The following is a 13,822-nucleotide window of genomic DNA, read 5'->3' on the forward strand; positions in this document are numbered from 1 at the left end:
GCAAATCAGTTCCTAGCTTTCTTACGGATACAGTGGGGAGCTCTGTGGTAAGCTGGGGCTATTCTGAGTCATCAGAAAGGTGAACTTGCAGTCCTGGCTCCTGCCAGGTGCTATAGAAAGGAATACAGATTGTGTGGCAAGTGGAAGCCGTCCCTGAACTACAGCAGGAGAAAATACCTCTTTGAATGGTAGCTCAAACAGGGGCAGGTTGCTGTGGCAAGGTCAGCAGCTGCTCTCAGTTACTTCAGAGCTCTGACTCCGAACCAGCCCTGTCTGCAGGTAGACACAGATCGGTGCCAGGCTCTCTTATTTTGGGAGTAAATTGTTCCCTGCAGCTTTGGTTAAAGTGAGGTCCCTGGAGAGTAGCCAGAGGCAGTAATCCATAGTACTGTGCAAGAATCGCAGGAACAGCTTTGTCACATTCCTGTTCTCAAGAAACCCCTGGAAATTCCAGGGAATGAATGAAACCATGCATCACCCAGTTCTGATCAGCTGGGTTTTGAAGTTGGGAGCTTTCTCAGATGAGACAAGAATTCAGGCAGCAATTCAGATATTTTGGAGTGGGGGGGAGAAGGCAAATTCTGATCCAGGACCCCCTTCTGGTTCCCACTTGTCCCCACTGCTCTTGTAGGGACTTTGGGTCTCCCTCGGCAAGGGAGTTTCCCCTCTCGCCAGCACGGCACATGGGCTGGTGCCACCAAGAGGCGAGTTGTCCGTGGACTCCCCTGTGCTCTGCTGTACAGGAACAGATGTCCTGGGCGTCTGGTTACAACACTGTTGGCCCAGCCACCCCTCTATCTGGAGCCCAAGTTGAGTTGCGACCCCATGCACCAGGTCACAACATCATTCACTGAAACTTGGCGTTGTAACCACACAGCTGGAGCGATGCTTTGGACTACTCTGGCAGCAGCTGTACTGATTTAGTACAGGATCACTGCTTAAAAGTGGGTGGGCGTGGCCCCCCTGGGCTCTGCAGCCTATGGAACTATGAGCAAGTGCAAAAATCTTGGTGTCTGCGTCATCTTCTCCCCTCTCCCCAGTTGGTGCCACTGCTATTGTACTTGTAATTCAGTACTTGTAGCATTCGCTCCCACGGTAAATTCAAGAAATAATATCCCTAATCATCAAAGTATGCTCCTTAAGAGCACGGATGATCGTAGTGCAGAGAAGTTACGTCTTTTACACTGAGATCTGCTAGGTTGCCACATGGCCATCAATGCCTAAATTCACCCCAACTTTACATATTGGCCACCCAATCTTTAGCCAGTGTCATTTTTTTTGGCAGAAGCACTCTCCACACCTTAGTACCCAGGAGAAGATGGAGGACGTGTAATATATCTCATTTTGGATGTCCATATTTAAAGGATGATAGTGGGGGCATGCTGCTGTGAAAATCGCATTGTAGCAGATCTGTGAACCTTAGCACACTGGAGAATAGGAAAATGTATCTGTACTTACCTGAAAATGTCCTTTTACTGAGCAATGAAGTCCAATGGTATGGCCCAGCCTGGAGACGAGATTGTCATTCAGAACTTAGATGGAAATTAACATTCAAAGATTTGGGTTTGTGTAGTTAGGGGTTATTTCCCATGCTCTGCAGTAGGGGAAATTGTACATTTTCCACTTGTTCTTAGCACAATCTGTAATTTAAGAAAGTGCAATTGAATTGTCCTGGCTGTGGAAGTTGTTTCAATTGGTGAAAACTTAAGGGGGTGGGTCATTCCCCTGTTGCCAGTGACTGTTGCCAGCACATCCCTCGGCCCGCGCCACTTCCCGCAGCCCCCATTGGCCTGGAGTGGCAAACCGCGGCCAGTGGGAGCCGCGATCGGCTGAACCTGCAGATGCGGCAGGTAAACAAACCGGCCCGGCCCTCCAGGGGGCTTACCCTGGCGGGCTGCGTGCCAAAGGTTGCCGATCCCTGTGCTAGTCTGTAACTTCTGGGACCACACGTAGCTTCTCTTGTCTAACTGTTCTGAGTGAAAAATTATACACCTCTACCTTGATATAATGCTGTCCTCAGGAGCCAAAAAATCTTACCGCGTTATAGGTGAAACCGCGTTATATTGAACTTGCTTTGATCCACCAGAGAGCGCAGCCCCGCCCCCCCGGAGCACTGCTTTACCGCGTTATATCCGAATTCGTGTTATATCGGGTAGCGTTATATCGAGGTAGCGGTGTATTTCCATCGGACTGACCACAGACCTGTTCGCAGTATCCTCCAGTGTCAGTGGTAACTTGAGAGAGGAGCTAAATGAGCCTCTGAAAATCAGTTTTCCAGGTGTTTGCTGTAGGGAAGCTCCTGTAGGGTGGATTCAGTGGGAGGCTTGTGAACTTTGCTTTGCAGAAAACCTTGTTGCTGCCATTCCAGCTTAGCAGGTTTTGGGTTTGTTACAGCTATCTATTAGCATTTCAGAAGCTCTGGTGGGGTAGTAGTTTGGCTAGGCTGCTGGCTGCTTCAGTGTTGGAATTAGCCTGCAGGACGGAGCTTCTGGATTTTGGAGCATAATTCTTTGTAGCTTATCAGTTTTGGTAAACTGTGCCAGTAGTAAAGTTCCCTTTTTAAAAGGAACCTTTGGAATATATTTAGAGTAGAGCACTGCATTGGTCAGGGTGGAAATTTCCATTGTGAGAAGTTCTTGCTGTGTCCAAACTGATGACAATAGGTTTGTAAATTTAAAATAGGCTTTTTTGAGCTACAACTTGCAAACCTGACATGTTTGGGGACTCCTGGCAGCATGGGCATGCCATCAAGTTTCTAATCTACTTTCTTACTAGTTTGACAATGAAACTTTGCTGTGTGAACTGATTAAAAAAAATAAAGGCACATCTGGTACCTCATAAACTGTGAAACCCATTCATTTAGAATCACAGAATATCAGGGTTGGAAGGGATCTCAGGAGGTCATCTAGTCCAATCCCCTGCTCAAAGCAGGACCAATCCCCTGACAGATTTTTGCCCCAGATCCCTAAATGGCCCCCTCAAGGATTGAACTCATAACCCTGGGTTAAGCAGGCCAATGCTCAAACCACTGAGCTATCCCTCTTTTCCCCAGGTATAATTTAATTTTTTCTCTTCCCTCATTTGGTGCTGATGACACTTGCATGAATGATGTGAGTGTCTTGGGTTATTAATCACTTGAGGTGCCACATACCCCTATGACACCAATTGACAGCTGTGTTAATAATTACAGCAACCAACTATTGACTTCCAATGAGAAATAAACTCAGAAACTGATGCACTATTTTCATGCAAGTTAGTTTCATGCAAGTGCATTAATACAGAATGAAAAATGAAGCAAATTAAGGGAAAACTCTTCCTAGATGCCATTTTATTAATTAAAAACTTAATAGCAAATACCATTCAGTTCAGATGTGAGGGAGAGTACATCTTAAGTATACCTTCAGAACTGAGGCCATCGGATGCAGCTGTTGCTTAAATAACTAAATCAAATGTTTTAGATAAAACTAGTATTTGGAACTGATCAAAAATAGAATTCTTGCTAAATTGTACAGTATCTGGAAACACCGATAAAACAGTCCATTTAATATCTGTAGCTAATGTATTTAGGGGCCCCGACTAGGTTCAATACACCATTGTGCTGGGGACTGTACAAACAGAATAAGTCAGTCACTATCTTGAAGTGTAAATAGACAAGACAGACAAATGGATGGAGGGAAGGAATGTAACATTTCTGCAGAGTGAACAATATGGTGGCCTGCAAATGTCACGGTAATTCCATGATTTTGGTTTCACTTGAATGTTTTGGTTAGGGTTTTGTTGGGAGTGGATTTGATAAAGGAAGGGACATTGCAGGGAAGAAGGTAAGGGAGATGGGGGGAGGGTGAAGCTAGGAATGAATTTTGCCCTTTTTAATTGATCAATTACTTAAGAACATAAGAATGGCCATACTGGGTCAGACCAAAGGTCCATCCAGCCCAGTATCCTGTCCACTGACGGTGACCAATGCCAGGTGTCCCAGAGGGAGTGAACCTAACAGGTAATGATCAAGTGATCTCTCTCCTGCCATCCATCTCCACCCTCTGACAAACACAGGCTAGGGACACCATTCCTTACCCATCTTGGCTAATAGCCATTAATGGACTTAACCTCCATGAATTTATCTAGTTCTCTTTTAAACCTTGTTATAGTCCTAGCCTTCACAACCTCCTCAGGTAAGGAGTTCCACAAGTTGACTGTGCGCCGTGTGAAGAAGAACTTCCTTTTATTTGTTTTAAACCTGCTGCCCATTAATTTCATTTGGTGGCCCCTAGTTCTTATATTATGGGAACAAGTAAATAACTTTTCCTTATTCACTTTCTCAATTCCTTATTCACTATCAGGGCCGGCTCCAGGCACCAGCTTCTCAAGCAGGTGCTTGGGGCGGCCGCTCTGGAGAGGGGCGGCAGGTCCAGGTATTCGGCGGCAATTCGGCGGACGGTCCCTCACTCCGCCTGGGAGTGAAGGACCTCCCGCCGAATTGGCGCCGCAGATCGCGATCACGGCTTTTTTTAGATCGCGATCGCGGCTTTTTGGGGGGGGGGGGGGGGGGTTGGCTGCTTGGGGCGGCCAAAACCCTGGAGCCGGCCCTGTTCACTATTTTCAATTACTGAAGTGCTATAAGCTTGTTTTTTTTAATTAACTCTTAGAAGTGATGTAGTGCTTACAAATCTTAATTTAGCTTTATAGTCTCACCATGAAGTATGCAGGTATTACCCCCACTTTACTGGGGGGTAGCTGAGATGCAAAAGGCCAAATTCAACCCTCACTTACACCAAACCAACCCCAGTGATCTCGGAGACAGCAAAATGTCACCCAAAAAGCTTAACTGATTTGCAAAAGACCACGAAAAAAAAGTCAGCAATCAGATTTCAAGAATAGTTGTTTTACAGTGGAATAGAAAAGTTACAGACCTCATATTAGGATTGGGGGATTTTACTGATTTTGGAAAATTCCCGGTGGATGATCAGCAAAGCCACTAGGACTTCAGGGTTTCTGAGTTTAAAAGTTGAAAGATTTGATATGAGCCTAATGCCTCAGCAGTGAATTATCTGTCCAAGAAGTCAGAAATGGAAAAGAAACTTAGCTCAACCAGTTCACCTGTCCATCAGTTGAGATGGCCTGGATGATTTAATAGGTTTACCGCTATGCTAGGGAATTACTGCATCTGCATACGACAGTACGTATAGTAACCTTGTAGAAAAGATGGTATTCATGGAAGTGGCTTCCGAAACAACAGAGAGAGACGGTATACATAGACTCTAGATATAGTGGACAGAAAGGGATTTATCTCCCTCACAGAGGATTTTAGAGAGATGTTTGTTTTATGGTTCGCGGGAAATTGGTTTCAATAAAGTTATACCAGTTTAAAAGTAACCTTCAGATGCGTTACATGGATGACTAGATATGTAGCAAAGAAATGCAAAGTCTTCCTTTCCTTAGCAGTGAAGATTGTGGCAGTTGGTGAGAAAAAGACCTTTGAAAGGCAAGGCGGGAATGTCCTGACTTGTCAGTTAGCTTTCTGTACACCAAACTGGAGTCAGTTAATTTTAACGTATTTTGGTCTGGTAATGTACATAAGAAAGGGCCATAGTTTTTCCTTTTATAACATTACAGAAAATAATTCTGTTCTGCAAATGTATTCTTTCAGTAGCTTGTTTGTGTGTAAGAATAATCAGGAAACCAGAACATTCTAGAGACTCTTAACTCTCTTCTCATCTGGGCATTGGGTTTCTCCAGTTGCTTAGGTGCCGTGCTAAGGCACTCGGCTACATGGTGATGAGCGCTGTATAAAAAGCTAGCTAGATACAGACCTGTATGAAATCTTACAAGTTCTTCTCCAGTAAAATCTGTGGAATTCATTTCTTGCTACTGCAAGGGTTGGTTAGCGGCAATCTCAGGAGGAGCTTATTCAACTTGGGAAAAGGCCCTTTCTTTCTCTTGGTTGAGTGCCCCCTCTTCTACTGAAAAGGAAGGAAGTGACTGTGGCAGTGTGACAATGCGGTTCTGGCGGAACCCAACTGAGAGTGCCAACTCAGTACAAATTGCTCAAACAGGGCAGTTACAGCCCAAGGCTGGGGTTTTTTCCACCTCTAAGGCAAACCAAACCAGCTAGACTAAGAGGACTTCGGTCTCACCCCACTGGCTAACCGCAAGTCTCACAAGCAATCTCCTTAGACACTCCAGTTTCCCAGTATCACCACCAGTGCCACTCGTTATGGGGACAAATGGTTATGAAAACCAAGACCCCAGTAAAAGAAAAAGGTTCTCCTGATCCCAAAGGACCAAGCCCCAGACCCAGGTCAATATACAAATCAGATCTTACCCACAAATCACGCTGTTGCCAATCCTTTAGAATCTAAAATCTAAAGGTTTATTCATAAAAGGAAAAAGATAGAGATGAGAGTTAGAATCAGTTAAATGGGATCAATTACATACAGTAATGGCAAAGTTCTTGGTTCAGGCTTGCAGCAGCGATAGAATAAACTGCAGGTTCAAATCAAGTCTCTGGAATACATCCCCCGCTGGGATGGGTCCTCAGTCCTTTGTTCAAAGCTTCAGCTTGTAGCAAAGTTCCTCCAGAGGTAAGAAGCAGGATTGATATGCATCCGAAGAAGTGGGTTGTAGCCCACGAAAGCTTATGCTCTAATAAATTTGTTAGTCTCTAAGGTGCCACAAGTACTCCTGTTATTAAAATGGAGATGAGGCATCAGCCTTATATAGTCTTTTCCAGGTGTAAGAACACCCCTTTGTTCTTACTGTGGAAAATTACAGCAAAATGGAGTCTGGAGTCACATGGGCCAGTCCCTGCATACTTTGCTGAGTCTCAAGGCATATTTGCCTTTTCTCAATGAGTCCATTGTATAGCTGATGGTTCTTAATGGGCCATCAAGCAGGCTAGGCAGAGCTAACACCAGCTTGTCTGGGATGTCACCCAGAAGCATAGCATAAGTTTGCAATACAGACAGTATAGAGCCAATATTCATAACTTCAACTATAACACTGAAAGACACATATAGACAGCATAATTATAACCAGTAATCCATAACCTTGTCTTAGACACCCCATTTGACCCCCTTTATACAAGATTTGGGTGCCACTACAGGACCTTGGTTGCAACAATGATCTATATGGTTCCAGATTATATCAATAACGTCACAGGCAGGAATCAATGTCTAAATGGGTTTGAAGTGAGATGCTCTGAAATTTCCAATCCGATCAATAAGGGTGTTTGCCTGTGTTGAGTGTAGCATGGAGCTTGCTGCTAATTCTTAAAGCAGCATGTTGGTCTGAAAAGGTGATTTTCAAAGGATAAAAAAATTGGGCATGTGCTTTCTGTCCACGCACCCCCTCTTTATAAGAACGTAAGAACGGCCATACTGGGTCCATCTAGCCCAGTATCCTGTCTACCGACACTGGCCAGTGCCAGGTGCCCCAGAGGGCATGAATAGAACAGGTAATCATCAAGTGATCTATCCCCTGTCGCTCATTCCCAGCTTCTGGCAAACAGAGGCTAGGGACACCATCCCTGCCCATCCTGGCTAATAGCCACTGATGGACCTGTCCTCCATGAACTTATCTAGGTCTTTTTTGAACTCTGTTATAGTCTTGGCCTTCACAGCATCCTCTGGCAAGGAGTTTCACAGGTTGACTGTGCATTGTGGGAAGAAATACTTCCTTTTGTTTGTTTTAAACCTGCTGCCTATTAATTTCATTGGGTGACCCCTAGTTCTTGTGTTATGAGAAGTTGTAAATAACACTTTCTTATTCACTTTCTCCACAGCAGTCGTGATTTTATAGACCGCTATCATGGTCCCCCTTAGTGGTCTCTTTTCCAAGCTGCAAAGTCCCTGTCTTATTAATCTTTCCTTCATATGGAAGCCGTTCCATACCGCTAATCACTTTTGTTGCTCTTTTCTGAACCTTTTCCAATTCCAATATATCTTTTTTGAGATGGGGCAACCACATCTGCATGCAGTATTCAAGATGTGGGTGTACCATGGATTTATATAGAGGCAATATGATATTTTCTGTCCTATTATCTACCCCTTTCTTAATGATTCCCAACATTCTGTTTGCTTTTTTTTGACTGCCACTGAGTGGATGTTTTTCAGAGAACTATCTGCAATGACTCCAATAGCTTTCTTGAGTGGTAACATCCAATTTAGACCCCATCGTTTTATATGTATAGTTGGGATTATGTTTTCCAATGTGCATTACTTTGCATTTATCAACATTGAATTTCATCTGCCATTTTGTTTCCCGGTTTATGATGTGGAAAGCAGGGCTAGAAGGCTTTTGTGTGATTTTTTTTAAGAGACTCTACTTTTTCCCCCCCATTAAAAGGTCAGGTCTCTTCTACCCTGGAAGAGTCTATGGTGGTCAGAGAACTAATAAAACATAGATAGTGACTGGGATTGGCTGTTTAATCAGATGGCTTAAAACTCTTGTTTTTGTTAATACCTGCTTTACTCCAATGCCTAATGAATGCTTTGGAGAAAGGGTATCTGTTCAAGATTAAACACTCTCACCCTTTCAATTAAGGTTTTGGGAGCTCACAGTAAATATCTGAGATTCTCACAAATTCCTCCAGCAAACCCAGACTTGACATTCATGATCTTGCTAACATAAAAGGAAGTAAAAACACTTGTTTTAACATCAACTATTCAGGTAATCTTTATACATAATAAAATAGTTTTAGGGAAAGAGAATTTAAAAACCTTTGCAGGTCACCTTTTAAACTACCTTGAGTACCATAACTTCCTGCTCCCTTGTCCCACTTGAATGCATCCAGAACAATGCAGGCGTAATATACCTTTCCTTCATTCCAGCCACATCTGGCCTTTCTTCATATTCCTTCACTGGCTTTCATCTGCTTGATGCTTTGGTGGTGTCCAGCTTGGCTGTTCCCTTCACTCTTGCTAAGTTGGATAATTGTCTTGTTCATGTCCTCCTCATGCACTTATCTCCACATCTTCCCTCTGTCCTTGTGTTTTGGAATGCCCCTCCTGAGAACATGCTTTTATCCAGGAGGCCCACAAGTCCTAGTCCTTCCTTCAGAGGCACGCTTACTAATGAAACCGCAAAGCAAAAATCTCTTCAGCCCTTCTCCCAACATATCGCTGGAGCTGATGTGACAAGTGCTCTAGAATTCCATTCATTCATCTTGATTTTAGCTTCCGTTCTCTACCCTTTCCAGCAGGGATTGTCCTCCTGTCTGTATAGCTAACAGAAATGGTTTGTAACAGGCTGACCTACACAATTGATGTCCATGCTCCTATTGAGGGTTGGGGCACCATTGGTTTATGGATTTCTGTGTATCAGAGAGGGGAGTTCCAGCTGAAAGCTCTTTTGTAAAATGAAAGCTCAACTTGTAAGAGAACTTATGTCTCTCATGAGGTGGTCACATGAGCTGTGAGGTCTCCAATCTGGAGAAATTAAGGTCATTTCAGGTCATCAATTCTATTTAACAGATTTTAGCCAAGAAAACTCTTGAAGGCTCTGGCCCTGACAGCCTGGCCCGGGGTGGGCAAACTTTTTGGCCTTAGGGCCACTTCAGGGAATAGAAATTGTATGGTGGGCCATGAATGCTCACAGAATTGGGGTGGGGGTGAGGGCTCTGGGGTGGGGCAGGGGATGAGGAGTTTGGGGTGCAGGAGGGTGCTCCGGGCTGGGATCGAGGGATTTGGTGAGCGGGAGGGGGATCAGGTCTGGGGCAGGGGGGTTGGGGCGTGGGTTGAGGCTCAGGAATGCAGACTCCGAGTGGCGCTTACCTCAAGCAGCTCCCGGAAGCAGTGGCATGTCCCTTCTCCGGTTCCTACGCATGGCGTGGCCCCCAACCCTCGAAGCGGGATCATGCGGCTGCTTCTGGGAGCCTCGTGGTGCAGCCCCCGACCTGGCTGGAACCCCGGAGCGGGGCAAGCCCCAGACCCCACTCCCCAGTGGGAGCTCGTGGGCTGACTTAAAACGGCTCGCGGGCCGTAGTTTGCCCACCCCTGGCCTGGCTCATTGGCCCGATGAATGACTATGAATTGGGTTTAGGAATCTGTCTGTTTCATCAGATCAGGGCCCTGGTATAATGTTTACAAATCAAGCATGGTGGTTAATACTGTCTGTACAGCTTCATGATCTGGAAGAAAACTCCGGTCGCTAGGCCAAGCTGGAGCCTAACCTGGGGTTTGCTGTTTCTGTAACAGAATGTCACATCACTAGAATAACAAATGGAAGTATAAATATCGTGTCGCTTGCATAAGGAGCCCCCGAAACTCAGGCTCGCAATTGGCTGAGCTGCAAGTTTATTTCTTTACACTAGAAGATGGATGCAACTGCCTGTGGACTTGTCTGTTAAGTAATATTTGCTTCTTCAGTCAAATAGAATAATACCTTGCAGGTTACCAGAGCTACTGGAATACGGATGAGGCTGAGGCATTTTCTGTTTATGATCCGTTCCCTTTCTTCCCACGTCAGTTTCTTTCTTGTTTACGAACGTTTTTCTTCAGAACCCCTATATGCTAAGGATTACTTGAAGTGGTGTGTAAGCATTTATATTATGGAGTCTTTCTGATAGCAGTTAACTGTGTAAAGCTTTAGACTCCTTTTTGTCCTGAACACAGTATGAGTGCCTGGAGAGGCCACTGAAATGTGACAGCAACATTATCGTCTAGGCAGGTGGTATTAATAGAGATGGAACTCTGCTTTTCAGTGAGTGACATCTCGCCCAACAGTAGAACGGAGGGGGCCCACAGCCCCTGGAAAAGTAAATTGAAAATGGAGGCATGTGCTTCACAGTTACATTAACACGTGTGTATTTCTAGTAAGATTCTGAGTGTGTAAAACACTTCATTTATGGAATTGCTTACACCCATGGCCTTATTCTCTGCACCAGAAGTGAATCTTGGAATGCATTTTGTTGTACCTAGGCAGAAGATATAGGTTTGAGATGATGACAACTTAAAAATGCAGTAGTGCACATTAGACTTTAACAAGCGTGGATGGGTAATTAGGAGGATACTGAATGTCTTGAAAACATAATGAGAGTTTAATGTCTGTATTTTCTGATTAACTGCTTAGTGCCTGATTTGGAGCTATAGTAAAGCTGTGAATGGGTGCTCCTGGCCCAGAGGTGGTCTCCTAAATCCACACAGATATGGCTGCTAGTTATCAAATATCAGACATGGACCAGCCATGTCTCTTTGAGGAGAGGTAGGAAAGCATGATGCTGTGGAAGAGGAGGGTTCACAAACCCAACAGCCCTGGTTATAGGGGCCTCTAATGCTAGAGGCTAGGAGCAGGGAGATAAAATCGTCTCTTCTGAGACCGTGATCCTGTGCTTCCCGCACTGGAAGATGATCTGTGACCGTCTGTCACAGTGTCAGATGTATATGGTGACTTGCTAAAGGGCTGCTGCTTCATATTGGTCTTTCCCAAAGCCACTGAATGGATCTTCCAAAAATATATACTGTATATGTGCTTAGGGTGTGTATTAAAAACTAATAGGAGCAGTAATTAATATTTCAGAGGCTTTGCTGGTGTGCGTGATTTTAATGCTTGTGACAGCCCCAAGGTGTGAGGGCATATATTATGTTTGCTTCTGAAAATAACAAAATGTAGAAATGACTCTTATGATGACTGGCCTACTTTGCTCAAAACCTTTTCCTCCACCTCATCTGACTCCAGGCAAAATCCTAAAATGGAAGACGCATGCTGTCCTCACGTAGGTCACATCAAACGTGGTGGTTGTTTTCAGCTGAACTGAGAATGAGATTTCAGTCTCCTAAATAGTGAGTAACTTCATATGTTCACTTGCTGACATTTTTATTTTCCTGCTGTTCCTCTAGGCGTCAAGTGCCGGAACCAGGATGAGTGTGGAAGCTAGTGGCAAGCCCTTGAAAGTGGGCTCCCGAGTGGAAGTCATCGGAAAGGGACACCGTGGGACAGTGGCATATGTTGGAGCCACGTTGTTCGCCACAGGAAAGTGGGTTGGAGTCATCTTGGATGACGCGAAGGGCAAGAACGATGGCATTGTGCAGGGCAGGAAGTATTTCACCTGTGAAGAGAATCACGGCATCTTTGTGCGACAGTCACAGGTATGTTTTTCCTCCTGGCAGCGTGGTCTGGTCTGTGCTTGCCAGGCTGCTGCTATTGAGTCATCAGCCTAATGAGGGGGACTTTAAACTAGGTTCAAAGGGGATAGGTGACAAAAGCCCCCAGATAAGTATAGAATAGATAACGGTGACCTTAACAGAGGGCTAGATGTTGTGGGGGACATGGAAAATTGCAATAGGGTCAAAGGAGAAATCAGAGGGAATCCATGGGGGAATTTGTTCAAATTCAAGGAGTATGGGGAGTAAAGAGGAAGAACTAGAAGTATTAGTCCACAAACTAACGTATGACTTACCCCACCCAGTCAGTCCTTGATGGCAGTTAAGTCTTATGACCGAAATATTGGTATAGAGGGGTACAGCTTGTTCAGGCAGGACAGGCAGGGTAAAAGGGAGCAGGTGTTCTACACCAAGAATATATACACTTGTTCTGAGATCCAGACGGACCAGTTGAGAGTCTGTGGGTAAAGATAAAGGGGGTAAAAAATAGGGGTGATGTCATGGTAGGGGTCTACTATCGACCACCAAGTCAGGAAAAGAAGATGAATGAGGCATTCCTAGAACAAATAACAGAAATATCCAAAAGACAAGACCTGATAGGAATGAGGGATTTTAACTACCCAATCATCTGTTGGAAAAGTAATATGGCAAAACACAACATAGCCAATAAGTTCTTGAAATGTATCAGGGACAACTTTTTGTTCCAGACAGTGGAGGATATAACCAAGAGGACAGCCATTTTAGACTTGGTTCTTACCCACAGGGAGGAATTGATCGCGAATCTCCAGCTGGAAGGCAATTTTGGGTGAAAGTGATCCTAAAATGATAGATTTCGTGTTTCATAGGAAAGGAAGAAGTGAAAGCAGCAGAATAAGGACAGTGGACATCAAAAAAGCAGATTTTAACAAACTCAGAGAACTGGTAGTTAAGGTCTTATGCGGAAAAAAGTCTAAGGGAAAAAGGAGTTCAGGAGACCTGGCAGTTTCTCAAGAAGATGTTATTAAAGACACAACTGCAAACTATTCTGATGTGAAGGAAAGATAGAAAGAATAGTAAGAGGCCAATGTGGTTTCATCAGGAGCTCTTTAATGACCTGAAAATCAAAAAAGAATACTACTAAAAGTGGAAACATGGGCTGATTGTTGATAGCAAGAATAGCACAAGCATGTAACACACAAAATGAGATACACCTAGCAAGGGTCAAAAAATGCAATAAGAAGACGATCTTTAAATACAATAGAAGTAAGAGACAGACAAAAGAAAGTGTATGTCCTCTACTTAGCAGGGAAGATGAGCCAATAACTGATGACATCAAGAAAGCGGAAGGGTTTAATGCCCATTTTGTTTCAGTCTTCACTAAAAAGCTTAATGGTGACCAGATATTCAACACAAATAATATTAACAACCACGGAGAAGGAATGCAAACCAAAAAAAGAAAAGAACAGGTTAAAGAATATTTAGATAAGTTAGATGTTTTCAAGTTGGGAAGGCCTGATGAAATTTATCCTAGAGTACTAGCTGAAGCAATCTCAGAACCACTAGCAGTTACCTTTGGGAACTCCTGGAGGACAGGTGGGGCCCCAGAAAACTGGAGAAGGGCAGACATAGTACCTGCCTTTAAAAGGGAGAACAAAGGACCTGAGCAATTATAGACCAGTCACCCTAACTTTGATACCTGGAAAGATACTGGAACAAATGATTAAACAATCTATTTGTAAGCACCT

The 13,822-nt window shown here is 44.2% G+C and overlaps 1 protein-coding gene across 1 annotated transcript in view; it reads left to right on the forward strand.

Annotated features, from left to right (window-relative positions):
* DCTN1 (dynactin subunit 1) overlaps positions 1–13,822 on the forward strand; it is a 124,195-nt gene that overhangs the window by 24,048 nt on the left and 86,325 nt on the right. Inside the window, exon 2 of the mRNA XM_065404587.1 lies at positions 11,835–12,083. Within this exon, the coding sequence (XP_065260659.1) occupies positions 11,856–12,083 (228 nt within the window). The 5' untranslated portion in view covers positions 11,835–11,855. The remainder of the gene's footprint in view (positions 1–11,834; positions 12,084–13,822) is intronic.

The sequence above is a fragment of the Emys orbicularis genome, chromosome 5 (genome assembly GCF_028017835.1).
Source record: "Emys orbicularis isolate rEmyOrb1 chromosome 5, rEmyOrb1.hap1, whole genome shotgun sequence".
NCBI classification, from domain to species: domain Eukaryota; kingdom Metazoa; phylum Chordata; order Testudines; family Emydidae; genus Emys; species Emys orbicularis.